General features: G+C 37.1%; 1 protein-coding gene across 1 annotated transcript; it reads right to left on the bottom strand.

Annotated features, from left to right (window-relative positions):
* Positions 1–3418: 3418 nt before the first annotated feature.
* FAM133B (family with sequence similarity 133, member B) lies at positions 3419–11915 on the bottom strand (the record flags this gene model as incomplete). Its single annotated transcript, XM_008940696.1, has 9 exons — positions 11824–11915; positions 11058–11136; positions 8745–8819; positions 8539–8571; positions 8069–8137; positions 7365–7460; positions 6091–6138; positions 4274–4366; positions 3419–3510 (listed from the first exon to the last, which is right to left on the bottom strand). Coding segments are annotated over exons 1-9 (677 nt in total), but the record flags the coding sequence as incomplete, so codon positions are not given.
* Between the last annotated feature and the right edge of the window lie 3484 nt (positions 11916–15399).

Raw genomic sequence — 15399 nt, 5'->3', positions numbered from 1 at the left:
ACCAAACACAAACTCCAAATCAACTCCCTACTGTTCACTGCATCTTGCCTTTACTTTAACCTGACACAACAGCACCTAGAATCAGTGACATCAAGCCAAACAGTATTTGGTCAAAATATTCTTGGTATGGTTTAGAGGAACATTGCTGCAACTCAGTGGTTGTACTTTCCCCAAGAACTGGAAATGTCAACTTTTCTGTAGAATGGTGATAACAAAAACCATCGTTCTCCCCCAGTTTTTAGTTACAGTTTGCAGACTAATACAAGACCCTAAAGGTCTTGAAATTCTTTCCAATACGATATTCGAAACATCTGTATGCAACAGAGGTAAGGTCTAAGTTAGCACCTGTGCAATGAATAAAGAGGTGAATCAAGAGTACAGTCTTTATAGTTGACCAATTGGGATGGATGGGCAGCTGTTAAAAGCAACACAGGAGGCCCAGCAATGGGTACTTCAGTGGAAGATAGGACGAGAATTTCACATAAAACCTAAAATCAAATGGTTGCTTATGTTTTCTTGCATGCACAATTTAATTTATAAAAGCTTTTTTTCAATTCCTAAAGCAACTAATTTAAACAGCTTTATGATTTAGGTCAACGTTCTGTAGCCCTCAAGTACAAAAATATAAATACAAACTGTTTAAACAGTATCTTTAATGAGATTCTGGCAGTAGTTTTTTTTTTATCTAACAAGACACATGACGTAACAGGTCTGCCACTGAGCTTGCTTAAGAGTAAAATCAGCTTCAATATGAAGCTGTTAAGGTATCAAAACCCTGCTTTTTACATGTTAAGTATCTTCAGTAAGTGTGCATTTAAACACAGCAACGAACTTAACTCTAAGAATAACTAAATACATACATGAAACTCTGCATGTGGAACATAATTCATAGAACTGGTTACATCAAACGATTACCTACATTTCATTAATTTAAAAATGGTACAAATCATGCAAAACAATTCTAAAGGTAATGCAAAGAAAGCTATCAGTGTTATCAAGAAGTGCTCAACTAAACCAAAATTCCATTAAATGAAATATATGCATATTTACTAGCAAAGATCTATCACTATTTCAGAGAAGCAGAGGTAAAATCTTCAGGTTTTGAATGTCAGTTATACTGCAACATGTCATTGCTCGTGCTCAATGCAGAAGCACATGCTTAGAGGGCCAGAACTGCTCATTCAGAGAAAGGCTGCTGACAATAGTTCTGGCTTCTCTAGAATCAGAGATGCTGCATGGATTAAAAACAGCAGCAGTTTGCAAGAACCAAAGGCAAAGGCACCCTGTTCAGTTAGCCAAAATGGTAGCGTTCCCCTTCTCATAAGCGTGAAGATGGCCATGGGGCAGATGATCAACATTTCTACAAAGGCAGCATTTTAAATGTTATCATTAATTTCCCACTTTGTAAATGCCATTAGCAGATACCAGCTTGTAATAGTTTGTGTATCATTAACCTGCAGGATGAACTTGGGATTTTATTTGTCCTGATTTACAAATAAAAACTATTACTAATGCTTTAAAAGACTACTTGTACTATCTAAAAAGTTTAACTCTTATTTTCCAATATTTTACACCTCAGCTGGACTACCACCTTATATTGTTTCAAACATCTAACACTGCTTACTGGAATTTTATAGAAGTTGTACCTCATGTATTAAGCAGCAGGCAATAACAACGGTCTTTCCCAGCACAGCTGCATCTGGCTGGCTACTGAAAGATTAGGAATATTTCTAAAACACAGGAAAACTCATGCAGTTTGGTAAAGTTTGCTGTCATTTCACAGTTTAAGTTTCCTTTAGTCATTGCACTTCCGTTGATAGTCTTGTTTTTTAGAATATTATTCTGAATCCAAATTTGAACCAGTCATCTTCTTTTTCTTCTTTTTACTGTGTTTCTTGTGCTTCTTCCTCTTTTTAGTTTTGTCCTAAAAAACATAATAAAGTTAAATGGAAGTTGTTAAATAATAAAATTGCCATCTATTGAATTCTGGTAATGCAAAATGAGAGCACAGAAAGGGTATCTTTACAAAGACATTTAAAAAGAGATTTCTACAAAAGCCTATTGAGAAATCACAAAATGAAAATTTGTATTTTACCCAGTCATTTGCACTGTTATGAGCAGTCTTCAATTTACCTCCATCATAGTCTGGCTATTTCACACCTCTCATCACTGTCACTATTACATTTCGTAATCTTTTATATGATTTTCAGTGCTTTATAGATTTCTGATAGAGTAATAAGGAAGTGCTCTGACAGGAAGTGACATCTTATATATGTGAGAATAACTAGGACATTTAAAGATTTTAAAGTGCTTATATTTACTGTGCAAACTATAGTTGGCTAGAATCTCCAGCACTTGCACCTCATTTCAAATAAAACAATTATGATCTCAGTTTAAAATATTCAAAACTCAGTTAACCCTACTGGATTCAGTCCTGAAGTTATTATCCTGATCACTGTAATACAGAAGCCCAGAGATAGAATCTTGTCTTTTGCAAGCAGAATTGCAACTAAAATTCTTGAACAGATGTGACATTATGAAAATAAAAAAAAGCTCTTGGTATAAAAGCTTTGTTTTATACATATTTCTTACAGATACAACTCTTGTAAGAAAAACAACACAGTCACCGGAAATTTTAAGGCAAACAGCTTATATGAGTATGAAAAAGCCAAAAAAGTCCCAAGGAAAATGTGTGCTGAGTATCACTTACACTCTCATGCTTCTTTTTTTAGGTGACTAATGTAAACCTTCCATTCACCTTAACTCTCCTAGACAACTGAGATGTCTAATTAGGAACATTGCTGCTGACAGGGGAGACAAAGACACACAGACAGCTCGAGTGGGCATTTGGGATCTCAAAATCACTGTTCTTCTAACTGAGGAGGCTCTAGCACATGTGATCCATCTGGGTTCTCTGGAAGTCACTGCTGACCCCTCCTCTCACTTTTACTGACAGAAACAAATCAATACAATGGAGCTTGTAACAGCTTGCTGACAGCTTTTTATCTGATTTGGGGAAGAAATACATTAGTGTAGATGTTGCAGTGATTGTATCTTAAGGCCCTTTTCATGGTTTGATAGAGGGGACTTGCCAGGGAAGAACTATACACAACACCAAGAAAGGATGTCTGTGTGGCAAACTGCTACCCTGCTTGATATCATACAGGTATTAGTAGTTCTACTACATTGATAGCAACTAAAATATATGCTACAGTAAGGGTTAAACTTACATAAATCTCAAATTATATATATCTATATAGGCAAAATAGTGACAAATTCTTCCTCCAATTCAACAACTGAAAAAATGGCTTCAGTAGTTAAGTAGAGAAATTGTTAATTTAGATCCCTGTGAGAGTAGACTTTTGCTATAAAATACTTGTATTACTGAAAAATGTGAAATTGGAAATCAACCAAGTACACAGTATTATATCCTAAAACTACAGTATGAGTAAGAAGGATACTTGCTGTTTTCTCTTTTTCATCATTGTTTTTCTTCTTTTTTGCGGGCACCTACAACAAATTATATCGAATGTAATGGGAAAGCAGCTTTGGAAATGCTGTTTTAAATAAACAGTTTGAGCTTTCGTTGCATATAAACGAATGATGGCACAACAATGGTATAACATAGTGAACAATAACTCATGAATAAACACTGGTTACCCATGTTATATTCTAAAATAAACATTATCCTATAAACATCTGATTTGGGAACAGACTGTGCTTTTAAGAAAAAGCAGAACAAGAAACAGCAAAAATATCATGGTAGAATTACTAACCTAATAATCTGGCAAAAATTAATGAAAAAACAACACACTGTAATCTTCCCAAGTTTTGCAGTAGTGCAAGAACACAAATCCTCAAAGTAAATATATACAAGGGTGAGAGTAAGATGATTACACACAAATTTTTTTAATTCACTAGAAAGAGACAAAAAAATTTTAGCCATCTCAAAATTTGGCAATCTATTCTTCAAGAAATCTTGAAGGATACCATGCTAATCACTTAGCCTCATTTCATGGAGATCTAAAATATAGAAAAATTGAAAATTTTAAAGAAAATTATTTCAAATTTACTTGATAAACAATTCTTACAAAGTTTTTTTTTAAAGAGAAAAATACAAAAAACTTTGAATGGGCTGCACTCAAGTTCAACTGTGGAGAGCAGAACACTTGTAACAATATATGAAATCTAAGCAGGTTGGTTTGTACATTTACTCACATGAATCAGTAAGCTAAAAGCATTATAACATCTGAAATTAAGTTTTCACACTGACCTCCTCTGTCTGATCAGATTCTGATAAGGACCCTGATGACAAAGGTCCATCACCACGATCAGCTTTCTTCCTCTTCCTGTGATTTTTGCCTTCCTACACAAAGTAACATACCTGTCACTAAAGTCATGCCTTTCAAGATTTATAAAACTTCTGCTTAAAATTTTGATTGAAATGCTATTTCTAAGTTGTGAGATATTTTAAAATAGTGTTGCCATTAAACTCATTACTCATCATCAACAAACTACCCTAACTGTCAAAATGCTTTTAGTGGAAATAATGTTTTTCTGTATATTATTTTCTCTTATTGCCAAGATATAACAGCTGTCTAAAAGTGAGAGAAATAATATTACAATATAGTCTCTTACTTTAAAGAGTAATGCATAAAGGAGTTACCATTTGAAAATAAAATGTTCCACCTTTTCAATACTGAGTAAATGAAGATGCCGCTACATCTTTGGACTTTTGCTTTGTTAGTGAAATTAGAACAAAAAGCTCCTTCTATACGCGTCCAATCAGGACAAGGTGTCCCTGTCAACTGCACTTCAGATATAATGTCAGTATATTTGAAGGATAGGGTTTTTTAAAATTTTATTTTATTTTTTCAAATGTTGATGCTGCATAGGAGTGCTCTGATGAGCTACTTTTCTGCTGTCCCTGCTCCGCTTTGCTCTGGAGCAGGCAAGGTGTTCCTAAGATCGAGGCTATTTTCTTCCATAAAATTCTTGCTAATCGTCTTTTTGCAAGGTGGAACCACACATCTCAGCTGTGCTATTACAGGTACCTCAGTCCTTTCCTGAAAGTACTCATGAAAAGTACGTAAGATGCAGCCCATTTGAGAGACAGGGATCTTCAGGTAGAGGAAGACTTCTAGTCCCCAAATGCCCTTTGCTTTTAGAGGATGAGTGAAAGTAGCTTTACAATAAGGGGCTATTGTAGACACTTGGTCTTTGAGGAGGAGGCACTCAAAGTTAAAAGGTGGGAAATGGAAACTGTGACATGGAAGCAGAAGCAAGGGGGGAAAAAAACCAACACATTTGCCGTATGCGATGGAGAACTTGCACATCAAAGTCAATATTGTTGACTGGAGTGGGAGAGGCTGATGTGGTAAGAAAGGTAGCTCAGAGAAAGTGCAGGGTGGACTCTGAAAGCACTGTTAATTTACACATAGGGTACAAGTAACTAAAGTTTAAGTCAATGAGATTATTTGCATTAAGCATAATGGAAGGAAGAAAGTCCTCAGATGTGTGTACAAAATGGTGAGGTAGTGGGAAGGAGAGAGGGTTTTCACGCTTAGAGGAAAGACAGAATAAGGTAAATTTTCTTAAGCTAATACATTTTTCTCTGCAATTTGTCAGAGCTGTCTTAAGTACAATATCAGTAATGATGACTACAGTTAGATAAATATATCTCTGCTTGATGTCCCTTCATTTACAGCAGTAAGCCAGTGTTCTACCAGGCATGCCACTGAAATATCTTCACACATATTTTTAGCTCAATGTTACTGCTCAAGATAAACCACAAAATACTAGAGTGCAGTTGGTCTACTAAAGCAGATAAGATAGCTTTTTCATTTACTTTCATACCAAGAAGAGATTCATGATTTTCCACTAACAACAATTACTAAAATAGGAGCTAAACCCAACTAAAAGTCTACCTCAAACTGGGGGTACTGAATACCTTCTGACTGTGTAATTTTGCACAGAAAATTTCCATAGGTGTAAACGGAGGCATTCAACATAAAAAATAAAAAAAAAGAGAGAACTCCATTATGTACATAAAATACAGTTCTGATATAAGTATTTCAAAAGTAAAAATACCTTCTCTTTTTCATGATCTTCCTTTGACCTTTTCTTTTTTATGCTGTCCTGAATAGAAAGAAAAACAAAGGATGATGAAATTATTTCAGGAAAAAGGCAGAAATCCCAAGAACAGTCTGACCCATTGTCTTTTTCTGTCTAATGAAGGTCATTCTTTAAAGCTGTTTTTTCTACCTTGCAGTTAATAGAGAATACATGAAAAACCCATCATTCTGATGCAACTGCTTACTTCCTGAACCAGCAGTGTGGAAGGAAAGGTGTCTATGGAATTCAGTACCACAGCACTTGCAGTACACGTAGAGAGCCTCAGGAAAGGACACCAGCTATTCACTACTGTAACCACATTTAACATACATCTAACATGAAACAGTCTGGAGTCTTTATTCTCTATCCACACCCATCTCAGCTGGTCAGGCAGGGGTTATGCAGGCATCTCTATGGAGCTTTCTGCCTTCCAGTTTCAGCAGTAAGGGTATCTCTGGGTCCTTGATGTAGCAAGTTTCCAAACTCCTATTAGCACAAATTCATTGGTATATACAGTGATTCATCACAATCTATACCACACTGAATTAAGCATTCCACTGAGTCTGCGATAGAGTCTACACACAGAATCTTAACTCACTGTATCATTAATATTTAGGCAAGAAGTACAGTTACTTTCCACTGTAACACAGAAAAATGTTAACATGGCAGAACAAACCGCCCCATTTTTTTTTTTCCACTTTTCTTTTGTTCACTCAGTAAGACTGTGTATCTACACTGTCCTACTTTCAGAAAAGGAAAAAGACACCCTCAATTTAATATGAATTTGGGAAAGGCTCAATTCTCCAAAAGGAAACTACTACGTCCACAGATATTTAGAAAGGAAATATTCTGGCCAATGATAACCTGCAATACTTGTATTTTCACGGGTGGTGTTCAATTAAATAGCACACTCACAAGAATTTCACAGAATATTTTAAGTGTTAATTTAGTATTAAAACTAAACATTTGAGCAGCACAGAAAGCTGTGTGTGTCTGAACTCAGAAAAACAGCTGAAAGTTGTTGGAATAATGAATGTAAATTTTCTAAAGATCAAATTATTCTGCGCATTGTTGCCAGTGGAGATAGATTCCTGACTGCATCTGGGAGAAGTCCAGCTCAGCTAAAATAAGAATGCATGGCTTTAAATTTGGAAGACAAAAAAAGACAAACAAATGAAAGTCAGAAATGTTTATGTCCCTATGACACAGATCAAGAAAACTGGACAACAGCAACAGAGCTGCATATTTACCTTGCTATCTGACTCAGATTCAGAAGTTGAGCTTGCTGAAGACTTCCGTGAGGAGCGATACTTCTTTTTCCTTCTCTTCTTCCCTTGCTTTTTATCCTTTCCACAAAAATTGTAGGGGAAAAAAAAAAAAAAAAAAAAGAACACAAGCCTGAATTTATTTTCACAAGAATTAAAGATTTCCTTTCCACTTCAAGAACAGGGAACAGCAATTTCCTACATATTATCCTGTTCTCTCAAGGAATAATGTACACTAAACTGAGTCTTTTAGCGGTGGACCTTCATAACTTCTGCATTGAAAAAAAAAGTAAGCTGGTGAAAAATGGAGGTTCTCCAGATTCTGTTTGTTATTTAGATATGTGCTGTAAAAACCGATTATCTGTAACAAAGATTTTTGCTAAAAAGTAGAAATGGTATGTTTGCATTTTTATGATTAGATGGCAGATTCTAAAAAAAAAAAAGCATACAATTCCATGTTAAAACAGAAATGGATACAGTTTAAAAGCCAGACACCCAAAATCATAAAGAAATTCTTGAACACATACCTACCTAAAATTCACAACTTCAGTATATGTACCAAATGCACAAAAAATAAATAGTTTTATGCAAATCAAGCCTTGAGCAGCATTCTAAAATATATTACCAAAACCTGTGGTAAATAAGGCTCGTGAACAAAACACGTTAGATTCTAATAAATTAGTTCTTACCTCATCTTCTGAATCAGATGAGCTGCTGGAAGAATCAGAGCTTGATGAAGAAGAGGAAGATGAAGACAACTTGACCAAACACAACAAAAAATGAAGCTTGTGAGATGCAGCATTTTGTCTAGCAAACAAAGTCCAAACACTCCCTTAAAAAATGTCTTCATTTGCAAAGTATTATCAGTGGAATTTTACTTCCAAGAAGCTGGTCTTACATAGATAATCTTAAACAGAACTGTAAAAAGCAATTTCTAATATTTTTCATTTACTAATACCTATTTAATGTTCTTTTCCTCTCTTTAAGCAGAAGCTAAATTTTTCTTGTACAGAATGTATGCCACCCCACTGAAAAAACAGATAATTTAACAGCTATGTTAAAAATTACAGCTATGCTCTCCTTTTCCAAGAGAACTTAAATGACAAATAGGAACAACCCCAAAGCAAAAAGAGTTCAGAAAACTGAAAATTTTGCTCACCCTATTAGATTTCTTCTTTTCCTTTTTCTTTTTCTTAAAAATAGAACAAAACAAATGTTACTTTGGCGTTGTATTCTTTTGACATGCATTTAGGTTTGTTTATTTTTATGCTGGCTTTGAAAATGTACTTAGGACGTTCTGTATTGAATGGCATCAATGATAAATCCAGGTCACATGCAGACTGTATGAAATTGAAGATAACATACCTCTTTCTTTCTGGAGGAACTCTCGCTTCCACCCAGTAATTTCTCCCTGTGTTTTTCCAGTTCTTTCCTCCAGTTCTGAAAACAAAGCCAAACAGAAACAGTGATGTGAGCATCCATTTCCAAACACGTTTTTTCAACAGACATTTTTCGAAATCCTATCCTCTACCTGACATTAATTTTCACAAAACCCACAGAAAATAAATAACACAAAGTTAACCAAGGCTATAATGCATTTGATTTTACAGATTAATATTCACTGAAATATTGTGTTAGTTCACACCTTAACATGTAAGTTATTTGGTTTTAAGAGACCATATTTTCTCTTGAAGGTCAGTAATTATGGTATTTTTGCTTTCGTATCACAGGGTTCTTGCTAGAGCACTTTAGAAAGCCAGGGCCCTCTACCAGAAAAAAAAAAAGTGCTATTTTGTCTTAGTTTGAAAATCACAATAAACAAAATTTCAAGACAAATTTTCCTGGCACTTCTTCAGTGCCTGGGTGTCTCTAGTATCTATTCTGGGTGTTGTCAGCGTCAACAATGATTAGGCTAAAGTATTATACACATCTTCATAGAAACACTTACTTTTGTTAGGCCAAGCACACGCAGCACAGATATGTTTCCTCTCCTCCTTTTCAGTCATTCACGAGGTCTCTACATCTACCTAAAATCCCCACTTCAAGACCCCTGAAACATCCAAGCTACCCCATCAGACTGAGGGGCTGCCAGCTCCAAACTGCGCTACTTCAGCTACCTGTGTCAGACACCTCACGAGCTCCCTTCTTTAAGGTTATTACTTTGATCCTCCCTTCCCTCACCATGAAGCTGTATTGCTATCACACCCGCAGAGTGACAATAATCCACACATGGTGCCGAAGGGACAGAAACAGCAGGCCTTCAGTAAGATTACACTTGTGCCATGCAGTTATGCCGCACAGCTCCCCAGGTCAGCAGGCTGAACGCGCTGCCCAGTGCTGCTGAGGGGCGGCAGAGGAGCCAGGACACGGCGCCACGCTGCCACGGTCCATGGCAGCACCTACAGGTGCTGCAGGAGGTTGGGAGCTACCCAGAGCTACCTCAGGGGTCTCCAACACCACAGCCTGTGCTTACTACGCAGTTATTCTCCTTATATTATTTTAAGACTGTGCTAGTGTTATGTTTCTAACAAAAAAAGCCCTGCATCTGTTAGTAAAATAGGAGAGAGAGAGCACCTCATTCAGAGACTTGTGATCTTTTTCAACCATTCAGAGATTTGTCCTTAGGAGCTTTAGGAAGAACCCGCAGCCATTTCATGGTTCCCTGCATCCCTTCCTACCCTTCTGCTATACTAAAAGGCTGTTATTGTCTATCCATGCTAATTTCACAATAAAGTAAATAGAAAAGCAGGAAAGGAGTATGATAAAATACTAAAGCAAACTCATCAAGCTAAAACTCACAAAGTACAGAACTGACCCTCTCATAATGCCACACCATGAGCCTCCAAATACTGGTGTAACTTCTCAAGCAATAAGGTACAGCAAGGGTACTGTGGGTACTACGCCCTTGCAGTAGCAGAGGAGCACAAGCTACTTCAACCAGAAACTCACACAAAATGATGAAGGTTACTGCTTGAAGCTTATCTTGAGAGAAGAGAACCCATGAAGAAACAGGGACAGTTAAATTCATGGTATGCTAATTTCCTCCTATGTATACAACAGGAGCTATATGTGAAACTTTCTTACACCGCGCTGGTCTCCAGTAGGTACTGACAACAAGCCCCAGAACAGCTGCATTTATAGCAGGGAACCAGCACAGAATGTAATCAGCTTAGGATGAGAGCAGAAGAATATAAGCTTTATAGTCCTGCCTCTATATCAACGGCTGTTCTCTGTGCCCTCTCATGTATTAATATTACGTGTGCATCCCTTGCCAAAGATGTCTGTTTACGGTAATACATCTGTTTCCAATATATATGGATTGTGTGACCTTAAACAAGTGAAGATTAACACAATGGACTTTGGTTTATAATACTGGGAAATGTATGAGTTTCATTTGTTAATATAAACATAAGCATTTGTATCAATATCTACATTTATGAGAACTTCAAGTATTTTTCAGCAGCACTTTTCAAAACTTTTTACATTCAGTGTTCCTCTGAACTGCAAGCAACTATTCATCTGTTAAATGGTAGCCTCAACTTCTGATACAAAACATTTACCGATTAAAAGCTTCAGTGAAGTAAAATACTATGGGTACTTGGTGCTGTTAATGATAATGGAGGAAAAGTAGCATATAACATAAGAATCAAGTATTAACATACTAGTAACATTACCAACCTCATTCATCTTTTCTTCAAACTCAGCCAAAGCCCTTGATCCTTTCTTTTTCTTTTCTAGTTGCTCTTTCACTTCCTCCCTACATAAAAAGGATGACAGATCACAATTTTCACAATTAAAAGTACCTTCCTTAGTGACTAATTTTTTTTTTTTTTTTTTTGAGTTTAGCTTTGGCTGAACTTCCAACAGAAAGAGGAACGAAAACATCTTAGATGTTATGCATATGGTAACCTAACCCTAATAACTTAAGTACAGTGGCTAAGTCCCTCTTTGCAATTAGGTAAATCGTTCTCTAATGGCTTATGAGAGGAGACAAAAAGGACTGAATATGAACTAAGTTGTTGATAGTATCTCAAAGTGATGGTTTTGCTGGGTAAACTGTTTTAAGAAAATAACAGCAAAATGTTTTTCTAGGGATTGCTTTGTTTCAAAATTAAATGTATTTGCAGGCTTCAGGTATTAGGATTTGTGAAAGAGGGAAAATGACCAACATTTCCTCTTCTGAGGAACTGTTGCCAGAACATTTAAATACACATGAGAAAATGCATTTCAAAATTAAATACTATTGGTTTTAAAAGAGAAGTGTGAATACACATTTATTATTTATTATTGTTATTTAAAAGAACACCCCAGCCAGAGACAAGGAATCTTTCAAACTATATTACTGTGTATTCTGGGGAGGAGGCAAGTGCTGGTGTTATCTTAGTCAGAAGAAACAAATCTTTTACTCACAAAGTCAGAAGGGCAGACAAGTATTGCTACTTACCATGTTGGCCTTGGCCTGTTCAAGTAGTCTTGTATTGTTGGTCCTGAATTTTGGGCAGGACCTCGTGCCCTGGCCATAGCTATGGGATTCATATAAGCCTCGAATATGAAACAACAAAAAGAAATATAAAATTAATCAGCTACATTATGACATGAAAATCTGCCCTTTTTTGTTCTTCACAGAAACTTTTTCCTCACTCACTGAAAAATAATTCTGAACTTGTTTCTAAAAATATAAAATATTTAACTAAACCAAGTTCATTCAGTCTGTCAGAAAGACTCAGGAAAATGCTTCCATTTTATATTATACTGTGGCAGAGATAATTCATCCAAAAAAACCCATGTTCCTTATAATAATCTCCCTCCCTGAGCAATGATTTTGCAAACTGAGTACAGTATTATGATTGCTGAAATATTCCTCCTTGAGATACGGAAAATGTAATTAAATTTCAGGTCTTACTCTCTGGGACAACTGATCTTAATGCCTTTAACGTTCTGCACAAAATTCATGCTAGTAGATTCAACATGTTCTCCATAAAGTTTCTTGCTGTAACACCAAAACAGGCAAGTGGTAGTGCTTTGTTACAATTATGCATGTATGCAAATTCTGTGACTTGGGATTATTTTAAGGTGGGGAAAAAAAATTTTAAAAAAACCCTAGAAAAACAAATGAACCCCCAAACTCAATGTTAGGGGTATTCCAAGTATTCCATCTTTCAGAACCAGGCACCCCCTTCATATTCACTCTAAAAATGCAATAGATTATAAAAGATTACTTTACAATTTAGAACACCTAACACACCACAGCAATTAATAGAAAAAAAATCCAATCTAGCTAACAACTCTTCCATTGTTTTTTTTAATGCCAATAATATTCTGCTCACATGAAAGGGAGCCACATATACCCCCTTGTCTCCTGTGCTTTTATATCACTGTGTCATCCCAACACTTCACAACTTGATTCTGTAAAACATAACACACTGTTCTTACTATCCATAGTTCGCCGAACGAGGGCAAAAAAATCAATTAGTCAAAACAATGACTGGCTTTGGTTGCCCAGTCTGAGATAATTTTTTGTAAGAATATATTTTTGTAAATACAAAACATGACCATGTGTGTAGCTCTTATACATATGACACTGTTTTTTTGTCAGGCCATAAAAATAAGCATTCAGAAAGCACCATGCACAGTGAGTGACTGTCTGTGAAAGCAGCAGCTGCTGCCTCCCCTCCCGTTTCCCCACCGCAGAACCGGCGGCCACAGCAATGCTGAGGCTCGGGACTGGAGTGTGTGTAGGCTGGTGGCCTCTGGCCCTTAAGGCTACATGTAGTCCTGGAAGAGGGACTCCGAGTTCTGCCCGGGAAGGGACAGCAGGATGGAGGGAAGGACTCCCCACACTGAATTTAGCCTATGGCCCATCAGCTGGACCACACTGAAGCAATCTGAGGACTCTTTTGAGTGGACCATTTTTTCACTCAAGTTGACTTTTCAACTCTAAGGGTGACATTTTCTGTCATTTCTTGGGGCTCTGCTTTATTGCTTTAGTTCACACAAGGCTAACTAACATGGGCAGTAAATGCCAAGGTACACCAATTTAAACACATTTAATCTCAGCTTGGCACCTTCTTTTGTAGCCAGATGGATGTATGCACTGAAGTAGTTACAGCACTTAAAGATAAGCATTCACATCATAAACGGCAGCTTTTTATTATATTACAAATCTAAAATTGAGTGAAAATTTTGCATTTGAATTCAGCTTCAAGTGGAAAAGGAGCTCCTTTAGTAATACAAGAAAGCCGTACTGGAATACTGTTTTCATTAAACAAAGGTAATTTCAATATACTAGATTCACTAGAGAAGACAACAGAAATGTAGTTCATGACCCGACTTACTCGAGTGAGCAAGGCGAGTCAATTCTTTTTTGGTTACCATTCAAGACTTTATATCTGAAAGCTCTAGCTTCTTACATAATTATTATCCCTAAACCAAATGTCTCCTACTGCTATTAAATAAAACTTACTTTCTCACCTGAGCTAACCTGGAATGAACACCCCACTGCCTCCCAACAAAACTCTACCTGCAGAAGGGGCTACAACTGTCAAAACGTTTTTCCACTTCCTCAAACTGACCCCAGATAACCAGCTAGGAACCTTCCTCTGTTCAGGGGCTTGCTTTAACTTTCTTGCAGCAGGCACACAGTGACTGAATACTGCTCTATGTTCCACAGTTGCAAAATTTAGGTCTTAAAACACATTCTTACAATTTTAAACAGGTTTACTTACGAAGAATCACTGTGCCAATGAAAATTTCTTAGAAATATTTACACTGCTTTGCCATACCAAATGTCACTAGCCAGAGAGTGCAGAAATGCACTCTCAGTAGAGGAAGTGCTTGTCTGCACATTCATTTTCTTCTTTTGGCAGTTTGCTCAAGTAGTTATTAGAAGGCATTTGCTGTATAGCTTTCATGCTCATAAAAAGAATCAGGCATCTTCAATCAGCTAGGGTCCTCTAGGAAAGCACCACAAATCGTAACTGCCTTGCAAGTATCCTTCAGATGTGAATAAAACTAATCTATTCTCCGTCTCCAAATAGTCAAAATGATGGTGTATTTAAGAAGGGACACAGGAAAGAAGTAACAGGTAGAATGATTGACTATCCTAGAAAGCAAAGGGTGCTATATTATAACTTGTCTGTACTAGCAGCCATCATGGCATAATGAACCATATACAGGTTTGCCAGCATTGGTAGGTGCATTCCAATCCTATTAAAAAAAAAAAAAAAGGAATAAATAAATAGATACTTAAATACACCCAAAAATGTTTCAAGAGGGCAATACATTTCAAGCATAGGCCAGATCTTGCAGTCTAACACTGTCAACTCTTTCTCAGTAGACGCCACTATTTTGATGCCTCAATAAAGTAATCAAAGGCACTTAGCCATCCATTTGTACAACGTTCATCACGTTTACTACATATTATTCCACCAAGGTAAGCAAAGACATCTCACTGAATGAATCTGAGTATGCCCTCACAACACATACAAGAAAGAAACAAAGAAAGGAGAAAACGAATAAAAGTATTAAGACTTGGTTTTAAACATAAAACTCATTAATTCTAATTTTACAATGCCTAAATGAAACATGAGCATAAGGTGAATGGCTAGCCAGTACAAAAAATGTTTTAAGAAAAATATGAGGAGGGATGAGAGGGCTAAAGGCATGAAGTCAGGCCCTGAGGTCAGGTGTGCTGAAGCACATTTCTTGCCTTCTGAGCGCTGGCTCCCGAGGTTGGCGGAGCGCTGCGTAAAGCTCCACCGCACATCGCCCAGATACAGCTGGGCGCCAGGGACAAGGGAATGCGGCTTAGTAAGGACCGGAGCTACTGCTGCCAATGCTGCAACTCCCACTGGGAACATTTTATTTTTGTAAGCAGCAGGCCAGCGCCCCGGATCGTCGTCACTCAGCAGAGCCCAAAGCGGGTACCGGCCACGATGGCTGCCAGCCCTGACAACGCCACTCGGGGTTTCCGCGGGGCGCCGGGCCCGGGCAGCCCACACGGCACATCGGCCCCCGGCCC

Source organism: Merops nubicus, unplaced genomic scaffold, assembly GCF_000691845.1.
Source record: "Merops nubicus isolate BGI_N331 unplaced genomic scaffold, ASM69184v1 scaffold50465, whole genome shotgun sequence".
In the NCBI taxonomy this organism is placed as follows: Eukaryota; Metazoa; Chordata; class Aves; order Coraciiformes; family Meropidae; genus Merops; species Merops nubicus.
This window is presented reverse-complemented; position numbering and strand designations above follow the sequence as displayed.